Source organism: Agelaius tricolor, unplaced genomic scaffold (genome assembly GCF_023055355.1).
Source record: "Agelaius tricolor isolate 1412-34295 unplaced genomic scaffold, bAgeTri1.0.p SCAF_19, whole genome shotgun sequence".
NCBI lineage: Eukaryota > Metazoa > Chordata > Aves > Passeriformes > Icteridae > Agelaius > Agelaius tricolor.
The window spans coordinates 3,699,761-3,715,192 of record NW_027269279.1 but is presented as its reverse complement, the minus strand read 5'-3'; the positions used below and the strand labels follow the sequence as shown (position 1 = coordinate 3,715,192).

Below are 15,432 nucleotides of genomic sequence, written 5' to 3'. Positions count from 1 at the left end.
ACACTGGAACTAAACTGGCCAGAGGCTCCACTGTGTCTCCCATACAGGTAATGCATTCCCATTTATCTGACAGAAAGCAGCCAGCCCAGTGTCTGTGCCTGAGGGGGAAACTGAACTGCCTAAAGCCAAATGTCATCATCTTGTGCAACCTGAGTGCAGAGAGAACGCCCGGGGCAGAGGGAATGTGGGAATCCATCCCCAGGCGATGAGGCTGGGGAGTGCTGGAGATGTGGGCAGCGACTGTGGGACCGCCCGGCCCGCGGCACCTCCTGCCCACACGGCCCTGTCCGGGTGGCTCCCTGGGGCTGGTCACCGACTCAGGCAGAAGCTCCACCGAACAGGTGAGACTACAAGTTATGCTGCCACAGGATTGATCCTTCGGAGGATCTGCCTTCCAGCCTGGGCAGGTGTTTGGTGCAGGTCTGTCTCCTCCAGCCCGTTCCCTCCTGGACCGAAACAGGAGATACAGGGCACGACACATGGAGGTGGGAGAGGAGGCACAAGGGAAGGCGCGTCTGCACAGACACCTCCGGAGCGGGGACAGACGGGACACAGGAGCAGCTCCTAGTCCCTCCAGAGGCAGCACGAGGAGCTCGGGGCGCTGCCGCTTGTGCAAACCGCCCTTTCAGCAATTTCCAGCCGCAGGGGAGCGGGGACCGACACCTCGGTCCCGGAGAACCCCGCTCCCGGGGGACGCGCCCGGGGCCCGGCCCTGAGGCACCGAGGGGCGGGGAGGCGCCGCCTCCCTCACGTGATGGCGGGCACGGGCCGGGGCGCGGCGGCGGGAGAAGCGGGCGGACAGCGAGCACCATGCAGCTCCTGCCCAGCCTCTCCCCCGTCACTTGGCTGCTCCTCGTCGCCCTCCTGTGCCTCGTGGCCCTGTAAGTAGAGGCCGGTGCCCTGGAGGACCGGACGGAAGAGCCCGGTGCCAGTGCGGTTCGAGTGAATTAGCGCTGAAACCACGCGGGACCCCCGCGCTGCCCTCAGGGCGGCTGCGGGGCCTCGCTGCCAGCGGGAAGGAGCGAGCTGGGCTCGGCGGGGAGGGAAATTAAAGGAAATCCTTGACTTTTTTAAGCTTTTCCCAGGAAGGAACTTCCGGTTGTTTAAAGACAGAAGCGCCCGTGACGTCCTTGGGCTGTGCCAGCTGGGAGCAGCGCAAGGCGATGCCAGAGCTGCTGCTAGCAGAACCCTCCCGATTAAGTAGTTCTGTTGGCAAAGCTTCGGCTTATATGGCTCAGGGGAGCTGTAATGAGCTATACAGGCAAAAACTTAATTTTGCTGTGGTAATTTATGTCCCTGCCGTGCCGCTGTACTGCGGCCACCTGAGCATCGCAGGAGGTCTTTGCAAAGACAAACACAAGGGCAGGCCTCAGCTTCAGAAATCACTCCGAGATCTTTCCTGAGTCACCTGAGCCACAGCTGTCTGAGCTGGGCAGCTAAATGAGGCCCGGAGGTGCCCAGGTACACTGGTTTGCTTTGGCTGGGTTGCAGCTCCTTTCAGCCCTTGTCTTCCATCAAAACATACGCCAAGTGATCCTGCGTTTATTGCAAAGAGTATCTTCAGCAGGGCTGCTGCTGGTCCACAATTTCAGCTTGCCCTGAGTGGCAGAAACCAGTTATTTGAGCAGTTCCCTATGCTTAGGAAGAAGTATCTTCTCTTTTCATTGCATAAGTGCTTCTCACATGCTCTTTGTTGGCAGCTATGGGATATGGCCCTTCCAGACCTTCAAGAAGCTGGGCATTCCTGGCCCACGGCCTCTGCCATTTGTGGGAACTTTCCTGGAGTACCAGCATGTGAGTACCAGCATCTGCTGCTCTGTAGTGTCTTAGATCCTTCTTGTGGCTGGTGCTGTTTTCCCCATTCTTTGGGCATCTCTTTCCTTCGTCCTTGATTCAGTCAGATGAAAATTATGCTTTTTGGTAGGAAGCTCTTTGGACACACAGAGAACATAAAAGTTCAGGCTGACCTGAATGAGGTGTGCTGTATTATAAAACTACTTTGTAATTTAAATTTTTTGTTTCTCCCTGTGTTTCTACCTGGTCTTGAGCAACTGAAGTTCTGTTGGAAACAAAAAAAAGTATTGGAGAGATTTCTAAGACTGCTGTTTTCTGGGAACTGCATGTTTCTTTGCCCTTTTTATCACCAACATGAAGAGGCTGAATTAGCTCCAGAAATGCTTCATCCAATCACTTATTTTTGGGCCAGCCTGAGACTAAGCCAGACAAATACATTTTTAAATAGAACTCAAACATTATCAAGCTACCAAATCTCATCAAATAGCAAGGCAGTAGCTGACCACAGGTAACTGGTTGCAAATGCAGAATAAGTGTATTGGCTTCAGTAAAAGAGGTGTTTTACTTGTATTTGCTGGGTTCACATCATTCATGTTGCCCCTCGCTAATGGTTCAGTGAGCCTTATGTGTCTGGTAAGTTTCATTGTTACATGTAACATCAGTTAAAACCTGAATTGAAACAAAATAAAATCTGTGTTCAGTAACTGCAGAGGAAGATCGTATGAGGACGAGACAGCAGCAGCTCTAACTTGTTGAGCAGAAGGTGAAAGGACACCCTGGGATCAGTTCTGCCTCCTAACTCTGCTGACTAAAACTTTGTACCCTGTCATACCTTGTCTTCATTACATTTTTAGATCATGTTGGCTGGTAGAAGTTGAAAGTGCCTTTTTATTTTTTCAATCTCTGCTCTCTTTTTTCTCTCCAATGCGAATGTCCCCATAGCATCTGCATGATGCTTAAGAGGACCATGCACCTCCCAACCTCAACACCTCTGCCACTTCCAATGGGCTGTGGGATGCACTGTGCTAACAGCTGTGGCCTGCTTTGATCACTTTTCACTAGCAAACTGTTCATTTCTCCTTTCTTCTTTTCCAGGGAGTCCACAATTTTGATCAGAAATGCTTTGAAAAGTATGGAAAAATCTGGGGGTGAGTTTCTACAGAACAAAACTACCAGTTTGGGGTCCTCTACAGCCCCAGAGTAGAATGGAAAAAGTTACACTGATGTTATATTCCTCAGTACTGTAATTCCAGCAGTGACAGTGTGGGATAATCAAGGTTTAGCACTGGGAAAGTCTCCTCCCATCTCTCCAAGACTTTCTCCTGCTGGGATTTCAGTGTGGTGTGGGGCTGAGATGGTGATGGCCAGTTTATGGGGTCATTTTCTTGCATAAGCTTTGAAAATCACCTCCAGTGCTTGGTGTCAAACTGAGCCTCCTGCCTTTGAAGCTGCTCTTCTGTGTCTGGAGCAGAAAGCAAGCTGCAGGCTGCCACAGTGTTTTTCATCTTGCTCCCTGCTTCTCCCAGAGCTGGGGCACAAGCTACCTTTCAACCTGCCTCCCTGCTCCCTGCACAGTGCTTGTTTTATGCAGAGGCTTCTTATCATGCTTCCACTGAGAACCTCTCAAACCAAAACAAAATTGCTCTGCAAAAAAAATCCTGGGAGGCTTCATGAAACCTGGTGCATTTTTTTGAAAGATTAAATGTTCGCAAGCTTCTTGAAGATGGCAGCTTCCCTGAGCTGTGGCCCAGGGCTCCCTGCCCTTTAGCCCACACCACGACTTTTAAGTTTTTCTGTCTCTGTTGATTGGAAAATGGAGGAGACAGATGAGGTTTTCACCTCTCAGTGCCTTGTAGGCCAGGCAGGAAATCTCTTTCCTCCACAGGTAGATTGTTTGGTGTGTGTTTCTTGTCTCCAGCCATCAGTAGTGGGAACAGCTCAGACAGCCCAAGTGCAGGGGATCAACATCGTGGCAAAAAGCTGCCTTTTATCTAAACCCACACAGCTTTGGCAACTCTTCAGTACCACAGACAATTGCTAGAAATGTTCATGTTGCCCATGTTTGTCACTGTCATTCCCTTTCTCCTCTTTCACTACATCACAAACAAATTCCAGCCTCATCCTTCCAGCTGTTTTGTCAGAGGGCCCAAACCCTTTGTGCCGTGGCTCTGGCCATGGACAGAGCAGGCTGCTTTTGCTCCAACTGACCATAAAGGATGGACTGACTGTGGGTTTCTATTGGCTTAGGTTTTATGATGGCAGGCAGCCTGTGCTGGCTGTTTTGGACCCCATCCTCATCAAAAACATCCTGGTGAAAGAGTGCTACAGCATTTTTACTAATCGCCGGGTAGGTACCCAGTCCTGTGCTTTGCTGTTCAGTACAGAGCATATGCAGCAAGAAAGGAGTTTCTTCTTGGTTTCTATTCTCCTCTGAGCCCTTCAGCAAGTTCTTGCTCTCTGATTGCCTCAGTTTATTGATGGTACCAACATCAAAACTCTGCTAGGGAGGTGCAGAGGCCACTCTGGCTGGGACGTTGTGCCATCAGCCTGGATGTGCCCTAGGGGCTGATGTAATTTATGATTCTTAGACTTTTGTTTCCATTTCTGTTGTTTGCTGGTTGAGGTGGAGCTGACATGACTTCAGGGGCCGAATCAACACTCCATGGAAGATTTTTCTTTGCATTTTTGCCACATGTAAGGGGGCTGTAAACCTTCACCTGTCTCCTGTTCCCATGTGCAGAACTTTCGTCTGAACGGGATCCTGGAGTCGGCCCTCAATGTGGCTGAAGATGAGCAGTGGAAAAGGATTCGTACGGTGCTGTCTCCAACCTTCACCAGTGGGAAGCTGAAGGAGGTAAAGCACAGGCACTGGTACTTTGCATCCATAGCTGGAGGAGAACTGAGCTGTTTCTGAGTGCAGACCTTCCCCTCAAATGGGGAAGCCGCCCTGTTTGCCAGGACCACATCCATGAGCACCTGCATTGTTGTTACCATTCAGCAATGCAGTGTCTGGCTGCCATCCCAGGGAGGGAGTCAGGAGAAGGGGGTGGGGGATGAAAGAGCACACAAGGCATTGCAAGCTGAGGCTGTTGGTCCTATGGCCTGTATGCTCATCCTGCTAAACACACCAGGCTTGTCCATTTTCCATGCGCCCAGGAGCCATGTTCATCCCAGCTGGAGTGGACGCTAAGCTGGAGTGGGAGCTGTGCGTGGATTTTTGGAGGAGAGCCTTGCTCAGTCCTAGTCAGATGAGCTCTCTGTACAGGTTGTTAAGATGAGAGAAAGCAGTGACTGAGGCCTGGAAAAGAGACCCTTCCCTTGCTTGCCCTTCCTCCCCAAGCCAGATGTGGCAAGTAGCAGATGGCAGTGTGGCCCAGCCTTGTTTGGTGGCAGAGAAAGAGTCAACAGTGCTTTCTGCTTTGGTTTGCATTTCAGATGTTCCATATCATTAATCACTATGGTGAAAAATTAGTGAAAAACATTGAGAAGAAAGTGGCTAAAGACGAGTTTGTGGCTGCAAAGGAGTGAGTAACTGTGTGGGGCTGACAGGAAAGGGTTTGTATTCAGTGGGGAAGGGACTGTTCTGAAGAGCCTTTTTCACACTGCAGCATGGATCCCTTGTCAGCTATGGAAGCAAACTCCACAGCAGTCATGGGCATGGCATGTTCCTCAGCACTGGGCTTGCTGTGCTCTGCTTTGCTCAAATGGGAGAGCTGTGCCCTTTCCCCATTTCATTTTACTGGGGATGCATTTTGAGGTAGGAAGCATTTCCCAGAGTTTTTCTAGAAGCTGCACAAGATACAGTATTTTTGGATGTCATTTTTGCAATCTCTTTTACAGATGAAAATCAGAATATAGTTGTTGTTACTTGAGACTGCAGTGCTTTCCAACTACAGCTTAGGTTTTTGAAGCTTAGAGAAGTTGTGGGAATTAATGCAATGGGGAAACTTCAAAAATAAAGTGATGGTTACTGCCAGGTCAAGACAGACCTACTATGCTAGGACTGTGAATTAAGAGATTCCTTCTCACAAGGATTGTTCCTAGATGGGCTCTTATTTACTGCTGTGGTTGGGTTCATCTCATTCACTCTCTCTTCTTCTCTATTCAGCATTTTTGGAGCTTACAGCATGGATGTGGTGACCAGCACTTCTTTCAGTGTCAATGTTGACTCCATCAACAACCCCAATGACCCCTTTGTCACCAACATTAAGAAATTTCTCCAATTCAGTTTCATAAGTCCTGTGTTCTTACTTTTAGGTAAGACAAACCTCATCTCATATAGCCCTGAATCAATGTCAAAGGTGCTGCATTTTCTGCAAGCTTCCTTAGTAGCTTTGAGTCCTTTTTGCCATATGGGAGATGCTCAACACTTTGCAGGATTAGATTTACAGTCTCAGATCTGCAGAAATATTTCCCCAGGGAAACCACAGCCAGGATTTTAACAGCCCATGTGGATCTTGGCAGCATCCTCCTATGAGGAGAGACCCTGTCTGCAGAGATGGTGGGGAGCTGCTCTAGAAGAGAGTTGCACTTAGTGTGGTACTGTGGTCATAAAGTAACATATGGAGGAGGTCTCAAGTGCTGTTGCATCTCAACCATGGTTAGGTAAAAAGAGATGGAGACAACAAAAAGGGTCAAGGTCCAAATGTGCTGCTTCTTTCTATGCTTTGGGCCAGTTTGGATTTTCCCAGGGCCCCCTTTGAGCTCAAGTGTGTTGGTCTCTTCTTTCCTTTTAGTGTTGTTCCCCTTTGTTACCCCTGTGCTGGAAAAGATGAAGGTGACTCTGTTACCCTCAGATGTCATGGACTTCTTCAAGAATGTCTTCACCAAAATGAAGAAGGAACGGGAGAAGGGCAGCAGCACGGTGAGTCCAGCCTAGATGGCCTCTTCTCTTCAGGAAAAGTCCTGAGTGCAGGAGGAATCTGGTGGAATCCTCAGAAGCTGTGGTGTGTCACCTGCTCTCCAAGCCCACCAAACCCAAGAAAGGCCAGAACCACACCCTGCTTGGGGGTCCAAGTGGAGAAAGTATTTGTGTTCCTGAAGGGTCTGTAGTCCAGACCCTCATGTACTGAAGCCATGAGGTGTGAGTGGAGCAGGTGTCTCAGCAAGGGACTTGTGCTGGACAAGGTTTGCCTCTTCCCCACCCACATCTTCTCTGCCTCTGTTGCTCCCCAGGACCGGGTGGATTTCCTGCAGCTCATGATTGAATCGCAGAACTCACACGATGGCTCCAAGTCTGCTGAGACCAACTTGGACAAAAGTATGTCTTGAGATGTGTCCTCCTCTCAGCAGAAAGCAGTAGTTCCTTCTCCATTTTAAAGGGAAGTAAGGAGAGGATTTTAGTCATTAATCCCATGAAAGATTCAGGGTCTTAGTAGTGGGGCCATAAGGTTGTTTATCACAGGTCAGCCATATTTTCATTGTATCTCATTTTGTGGGATAACTTCTGAGGTGTGTTTGTGCAACAAAGAACAAAAAGAGTGAGTTTTTCCTTACCCCCATTTCTTACTTTGTTGTCTCTGTAGGCCAGCAATGTTGGCTGTATATCAAAAAGCACACAAAGCACATATGCTGTGTATACCTTGCTCACCTGTGAGCTCACCTCTGTTCCCTATACTAGATAAACTGTAAGAAGATAAAGGCTCAGCCAATGCATAGTCCTGGTCTGTCAACTCAAGGCAGGATGCTTTTAAACTTTTGAAGTGCCAGGACAGGGTATTTGTAGGACACACTGCACTGCATCCTGCACTCCTTTGTGGTACCAGAGGGTAAGCTGGATGTTTCCTTTACCAACCATTATGTAGCTAGGAGTAGCATTACCTAGACAGGTGACTGGGATCCTCAATTGCCAAGGGTTAATTACTGTAATTTTCAGCTTCTGATATGTGCTTCTATGCCTTTTTTCAGCATTAAGTGATGAGGAGATTCTGGCCCAGGCTCTTATCTTTGTCTTTGCTGGTTATGAGACCACCAGCTCCACCCTCAGCTACATAGCTTACAACCTGGCCACCCACCCTGACGTGCAGCAGCGACTCCAGGACGAGGTCGATGCACACCTGCCCAACAAGGTAAAGGAGGGTGGGCTTGTTCCCACCTGCCTTGCCAACCCAGGCTGGAAACAGAGTGGCAGAGGTGCTGGCACTGAGATCCCCCTCCCCTGGAAGCCCTGGGGGGCTGTGGGGTGGCAGCTGCTGTGCTGTGTCCTCAGTCCTCCCGTTCCTCTGGCAGGCCGCTCCCACGTACGCTGCCGTCACTCAGATGGAGTACTTGGACATGGTGGTGAGCGAATCCATCCGGCTCTACCCCGCCGGGGGCCGGATCGAGAGGGTCTGCAAGAAGACAGTGGAGCTCAATGGAGTGACTATTCCAGAGGGAATGGTGGTCATGATCCCAGCCTTCGTGCTGCACCGGGACCCACAGTACTGGCCAGAGCCGGACGAGTTCAGGCCTGAGAGGTGAGGGCCACAGGGGGGAATAGCTGCATGCTCAACCTCAGCCCTGGGAGTGGGAATGGCAGCAAAAGTGGGGAATGCATGATTATAACATTTAAATTAGGCATTTATCATTGTCTGACATCTAGTCCCAGCATTACTGTGAGGGGAGTTTTATGATCTACATCCATAAACTGTGCATGGAATTTAATTAACTGCATTGAAGGGAGCAACAGTGAGAGCAGCTCCCAGCAGCTGTAACACTGAGGGGTTTATGGCCAGATATTAAAGCAAGAGCCATTGGGTGACTGGCACAATGCCCTGCAAATCAGCAGTGGAAGGGCAAAGATGGGTAGGAAATAAAACTTAATTTTTAACTCAAGTTCTGAAGCAATCTTTGCTTAGGAGCTCTGTCAGACCCTGCAAAATGATGCAATAGCCCAAGGCAGACCTGGGATACCACAAACCTAATAATCTTCAGGTGGCCAGCAAGACATTGATGCTTGGTCCAGAGAGAGCAGGACCAGACCTCTGCCCTTGCACCAAGAGCTGAAATACCCCTGGAAACTAATCCTGGTGTGGGGACATGGTGACCTTTGAGACAAAACATGGCAGTGATATCAGGCAGAAGCACCTGTGGAGCCTGTGGTCACCTTGTGCTGGATTCAGAAGGAAACACCCAAATGCAAGTGCTCTGGCAGTGGGCCAGGCTACACCAGTTGCTCCAGTAGCCACATCCTTATTCCAGTTGTCAAACTTGGCATGGGTAGCTGGACAGGAGCTCTTTAGGGCTCGCTTGCCTTGCTGGGAGTTCATCAGAGGGACGTGCTGGTGTTTCAGTAGTGAGATACTTCACTTCTGACTTAGCGTAGCTGAGGTTTGTACCTCATGCACTGGGAATGGAAAGCTTTCTGACATGAAAACCAACTGATCACTAAGAAGTATTACTGAAAATGCTCAGTGGCAAATTTCTCTGTGAAGCTGATTGTTCTTCCCTGTTTTTCATGATGAGGGAAGGAATTGGACTGGCATGTCTCAAAAGCAGCCCTGCCTTTAGTCACGCAGGGGGAGAACTCCATCTTTGTGTTTGCTCAGTCCTTTGATCTACAGGGAAGCTGTGGAGCTGTAGACCTGTGTGGTTTAGGGTTTGAAATCTGGGTTCAGTTTTGGAGCTGAGAGGGAGTTCTGAGAAAAGAGCAGTTATGAAATCCATTAGCGTATTTCAGGTATTCCCAGGACACCCAGTGCACCTGGATTTGCACAACCAAGTCTGAGCACTGGGATGAAAGCAGAGGCATAACATATCTATTGAGACAGAAATAAGGGACTTAGCTTCTAATATGCACAGAAACACAAAAGGCTTTTCCCTTCCCAGACCCCTCATTGCTTAGATTTGGAAGCTAACACATCCTGCAACAGAGTGGCTCTTGCTAACTCGTTCTTTTTTTTTGTTATAATCAGGTTCAGTAAAGAGAACAAAGAGGGTATTGACCCCTACACCTTTCTGCCATTTGGGGCTGGCCCCAGGAACTGCATAGGGATGAGGTTTGCTCATCTTGTTGTGAAAGTGGCTGTGATTGTCCTGTTGCAGAACTTCTCATTCAGACCCTGCAAAGACACACCGGTGAGGATGTGGGGTGATGTCTCTCATTATCTGCCCCTTACTCTCTCTGAGATGGTCCTACTGTTACATGGGAAAAACTATTTAAATCTTCTCAGTTAATTGTAAGGGGTTTACCACAAGTTACTTATGCTTTTTTTTAAAAGCCTCTACAGAAGCATATTTAATGTTGGTGGGATGTTTTAGGCTGAAATCCCTGAAGTCCTGTGCCTATCTTTGGGTGCACCTAAATTGTGAGGTGCTCTCTCTCCCCCACAGTGCACTGTTGGTCTGTTTGACCCAGTTTAGGAAGACTCTGCTCCAGAGAGCAGGAAGAAAATATCCCCAGCCCTTGCCAAAGCTGTGTTTTGCAACACAAACATGGCTATTCTCTGTGGGACATCCCAAGACACCAAAATTCAGCTCTTATGACCCAGGGAAGTCCCTAAAGGGTAGCACAATTTTCAAGCAAGCCCAAAAATGGGTTAAGTTTGAATTGGCGACCCTCTCCCTCTTTGGGGCTATGCAGGATCCCACCAGGCTTTGGTTTTGCCCAGGATCCCAGTGAATGCTGCATGCAGTACTGATGGGATGGGCCTTGCAGGGTGGGAGTATTTGACATAAAATAAATGCAGGAGCTGTTGGAAATGATGTGTCAGTCCAGCCCTGCTGAGAGCACAGCAGCTCCTGTGCCTCAGGCAGGCAGCACCACGGTGATTCCAGCCTGACCCAGCTCCCTCCACTCACTGCTGCAAAAGGCCTGGGCCATTGTTACATTCTGTTGGTGAGGAGAGCTTGGGAAATCAGAGCAGAGGGGGCAACAAGTCACTCAGAGGACGTTTGTTGTAAGAAACAGAAAAGTCCTTATTAAATTATTACTTGGCACGGGTGCTCAGCTGGAATCTCTGCAGATTCAGATTGCAGCTCAACTGGTAACCTGGAGGTGAAAGACTGTAATAGTCCATTAACAATGCAGTGACCTATCCACCCTCCCCCAAGTCTAATGACATTTTTCTAGTCCTCTGCAATCCATAAAATTGATTCTTTTTATAACTGCCTTTAATTAAAAGGAGACAAGTTAAGTATGTATTGTATTATTGGTGCCCATAGGTTTATGGGGCTCTTTCAGCCCTTTTTTCTACAGAAGGTGTCATGTACATCAGAGTGGGAGGGAAAATTTCATGCTGGAACATCCCTTTGGAATATGTATATGGAAGATGCAGCCTCCTCTCACTGCTCCACTGATGGCACATTGGGCTCCAAGCCATATTGCTTAAATTTCCTGAAACAAAGCTTACTGGGATATGGGGGGGGTGGGGTGAATGTGGCCTGTTGGGCTGGGGTGTGTCACCCTTGTCCTGGTGGGGAGAGAGGGAGCTGGGATATGAGCAGCATCCATTGGTGGGGGAGACTGAAAAAACACCTTTCCCTCCCTTGCAAGATGATTCCTCCAACACCAGCTTTAAATGTTTTTCATCATGAGATTCCCAGCCTACCCCATGGAAACCTTTCATGTTGAGGATGCTTTTGCTTTGCTACTTGGTCTGAGCAGCAATCTTAGTTTTCCTCTTCCTGGAGAACTTATTGCTCCTCCAGCTCCCATTATGATCTAGCTGCCCCTAGTACTGACACACTTGTGCATTAAACAAAATGGCACTGCATGTCCCCATTTATCTGCAGCACCCTGGCTGGGCTCTGGCTGCTCTTCCCTCCTCGTGCAGCCTGTTGATCAGTGCACTGAGCTCTTTATACCATGTGAAAGCCAGAGCTCACCAACCGGTTTATCCAAGAGCTGAGGGCTGTTAAACACCTGCTGGTGGCTGCTTTGCATGAGCAATAGTGATGGTCCTGCTGTAAGTACACCTGTGAGTTAGAAAATGCATTGAAAACAAGTGGTAGGTGGGATGTGTGTGAGCTGTAGGGCTCCTGTTGTCCTGTCTGTCCTTTCTCCCAGCTGATGTGGCTGTTTCTTTGTTTTTCCCTCCTGCTCAAGATCCCACTGGTCCTGGACTCGAAAGGTTTCATGCAGCCAAAGAAGCCCATTGTCCTGAAGATGGTCCCCAGAGCCCAGGCTGACCTGAAGAAGTGAAGGAAGCAGGATCAGAGCAAGAGACTCTTATTTAATGGTGCCTCCTCCAGCTCTTGAGAGGGGACCAGGTTAATGTGTGCTCTGTAGGAGTGTCAGGGGGGCAGCCCCCCCATTTCATGGGGGTTTGGCCCAGCACAATTACATGAGCATTATTCTAATGAACATGAGCCCCAGGTCCTGCTGTCCCCAGTCACAATAGGCATTTTGCAAGACCATTTGCACTCCAGTTATTTGGGCATTTTTTTCTCTCTCTCTGAAGAGGCACTTTTCTAAGCAATTTGATTCTAGACACTGTCAGTCTCTTCTGGCAGTGTAATTTAAATCAAGATGGGGAGAGCAAATTGCACATAGTTAAGTAATGCTGCCATTGCTCCTGTTCCCTCTGCCTGCTGGGTGATTCTGTGTCTCCTGCTTTTATTCTCCTGGGAATGCAGAGTTGTCCAGGGCGTTTCCTCAGCTCTGTGCTATGACCCTGACAAATGTTAAAATGGTCTCGTCCTTACAGGACTGAATGCCTGGAGGAGATTTTCTGATGCTGATTTATTTCGATTTTGGTATGATTTTAGATGGCTTTTGTGTGATTCCAAGTGCAGATGGGTTAACTGGAGGAGCCCAGAGAGAAGCAGTTACCCCTAAGGACTGGAGATTTGCACAGTGGGAGAGAAGTGTCCCACATGTGTTTCCTGATTGTTTGCTTATTTTATCGTGGGCATGCAGCCACCTGCCATGGGAGGGATTGTCAACATAGGCACCATCCATATTCTTATCATGACACCTTTTAGTCTGATTTATATTAGGCCACTGTGAGACCAACTTAACTAATAATTATGCAAGATGCAGCACTGAGAGCCTTCAGATGTCCTGGGCAATCCTGTCTGGAAGAAAGGTGCCTTTGTCTATTTAAAGCTTCAAAATCTTGCCAAACTTTGTAGTTTTTGTACAGTCTAGGATTTCATATTATTCCTCCATAAACTGCTGCAGGAATGCTAACTGCAATAAAAAGCTCACTTGCCTCTTCTGTGTCCAACTGATGCCAGTCTCTGCTGCTGTGCTTTCTCCATACAAGTGACTCCATCTGGAGATCTCATAAGCCTTTGGCCAGGTGATGAAAACTCTTTTTATCCTGGATGAATCCCTGTGGGTACCATAAATCCTAGGAGCTGCTCCTGGAGGTGCAGAGCTGAAGGTACAACAGCCCAAAAGGAACAGCTGAGCAGAGTCATTGAGGGTGTAAAGTGATTCCTATTGCAAAAGGAATTTTATTCACTACATAGCAGTTTTATATTTCTTTTATATTCTTTTTTTATAGAGGTAGATAGATTATACATATGTTATTATATATTCTTTTCATACTTACTTTCTATATTTTTTAGGAATTAAGCAGAAAACCTCAGAAGGGACATAATAACCTTTCTGCAGCAAATTAAATTCCCCAGTGAAAGACACCCTTGACTGGAAGTGTAGGGGAGGAGTGAGGCTGCTTCTCTAGAGAGCCATCAATGAGCTGGGTGAGAGGGTTAGAAAATTCCCAGCAGCTCAGGCAGCCATGGCTTGCCCTTCTGCCCTCCTCACCTGCAGCACTGCAACTCCCTTCTGCCACCAATGTCCAAAAGTGACAATCCATCTTTGTTTTCAGCTGTTGCTGTCCTCTTTTCCAAAGTCAAGGCAGGGTTTGTGACAGCACATGGACTAAATGTACAAGCAGTCAGACCCCTGGAGGACAGACAGCTGAAAAGTGCCTGCATCATCACAGTGGTTCATAACAAGGGGCATGGAAAATCCTCTGCCTTGAGAAGTGACCAAGAAGATGAGGGTGACAAAGTCACCTGCAGTGTCACAGGGATGAATTAATGGCCTTGCTGGGGCAAAGGCCAGAGCTTGCCTGTGGCAGTGAGAAAAGGGTTTTGCCTCCTCACCCCATGCCCATGATGGAGTTAATCACTCACAGAGAAATGTCAACACTATGGGAAAACATCCTTCAGGATAATCTCTCTCACAAAGCTGCTTAACATTTTGGAAATACAGAGTTCACTTGGAGGTGTCAAAGGGTTTCAGCCCCTCTCATGTCTCTTCAAAGGCATCTTCATCTGCTGCACCCTGTGCCAAGGGAGTGGGGGAGCAGAGCTGGGCTGGGAACGCTGCTGTACCTGCAGAGAGATGGACACAGCACTGCCTCATCCCCCAGCACCTGGTGGGGTTCTGCCACATCTCATCTTTGTTTTGCTGAATTTTGTGCTTTAGAGCAGGAAGCACACATCTGTATGGGTTTCCAAGTGTCCTAGAGGGAGGTTTGCCAACAGATTTGGCTTTGTGGAGTGGTTTGGGTGAGATCTTGCAGTGGGGAAATGCTTGGATGCTGAATTCTCCAGCAGGTTCAGTACCTGGGATGCTGTTTCTTGGGTTTATTCCAGACTGAGCAGCTGTCTGGGAGATGTTTGGTGTCAGCCCTTTCTGGTCAGATTTCCAGGGGTAACCACTCCCCCATGTCTAGGGGAAATGGAGCTGTGCTCTTCCACAGTCCTGTGCCTCAGTTTACTTGCACCTATAATTTTTTAAAGATTATTTACACTTAGGCAATAGTGAAATTTGATGTGTGTCCACCTTATGCCATGCTTTGATTCAGATTCCAGTGAGGTCCCAGAGTGAGCAAATGGGTTTCCTTTCAGAGGGCTCTACAGCAGAAGTATTCAGGAGCTCCCCTAATATACTCCAGCTGCTGACAGCTTGGAGCAAGTCCTCCACTCCCCCTAAAAAATATCCAGGATGACTGTAGGGCCTCAGCATGGGCTCCTCTGCTCTGCATATCCCCTCCTACAGCAGAGCACTGCTTCCCAGAGCAAACAGGCTCAGCTCAGCACAGCTCCTTCTGGAAGGACAGTCCCCCCTCGAGTGGCATCACTCCAGTCTGCTCCTACTCATTCCTCTTCAGTTATTTTTGCTCCTTCCAAGCCAGAGCACCCATTTGCACTTCACAGGATGCTCCCTCTCTGAAGTGCTCTCACTGTGGGCTCCCTGTGTGCCCCAGTGTTCCCAGGGCCAGGCTCATGTAGACTAATCATGCCTGCCACAATTTACAAGAAACATGGAGCTCTCCTGCTCCTGACCCTGGCTTGCATAGAGGTTGTCTGTATTATTGCTGCTGCTGCTGTACTGTACCCGCTGCTGAGGAGAGACAGGCCTCCAGACACCCGTATTGAATGCTCAATTTGGTTAAAATCGATGAGATAATCAGCCCACAGAGTCTGCCCAAAGGTCAGGAAGCAGTGATTTTTTCCTCCAGCAACTTTGGTCCTGAGCTCTTGTTTCAGTGTGAAGATTGCAAGCCAAAGCACTTCAGCAGGTAGGTTATCAAAGGGTTCTGAGTGCTGGTGGTTAGCTGACAGGCTGATGTAACAAGGGCCTAACAAGGGCTCCTAAAACAGGCAGGTAAATTTTGGCAGCGCTTTTTTCTCTAAATCAACCAGGAGATGGTGCAGGGCAGGCTGGTGTCCTGCAAGGCAAAATGCAAAGAGCCTCGG

General features: G+C 48.6%; 1 protein-coding gene across 1 annotated transcript; it reads left to right on the top strand.

Moving 5' to 3' along the window:
• The first annotated feature begins 640 nt into the window (after positions 1 to 640).
• Positions 641 to 12,945, top strand: LOC139598045 (cytochrome P450 3A12-like). Its single transcript, XM_071443927.1, has 13 exons — positions 641 to 881; positions 1,701 to 1,794; positions 2,890 to 2,942; positions 4,042 to 4,141; positions 4,535 to 4,648; positions 5,230 to 5,318; positions 5,903 to 6,051; positions 6,531 to 6,658; positions 6,970 to 7,054; positions 7,702 to 7,862; positions 8,023 to 8,249; positions 9,687 to 9,849; positions 11,819 to 12,945. The coding sequence occupies exons 1-13, from the start codon at positions 811 to 813 to the stop codon at positions 11,912 to 11,914; spliced, it is 1,530 nt and encodes a 509-aa protein (XP_071300028.1). The 5' UTR covers positions 641 to 810; the 3' UTR covers positions 11,915 to 12,945.
• The last annotated feature ends 2,487 nt before the right edge of the window (positions 12,946 to 15,432 follow it).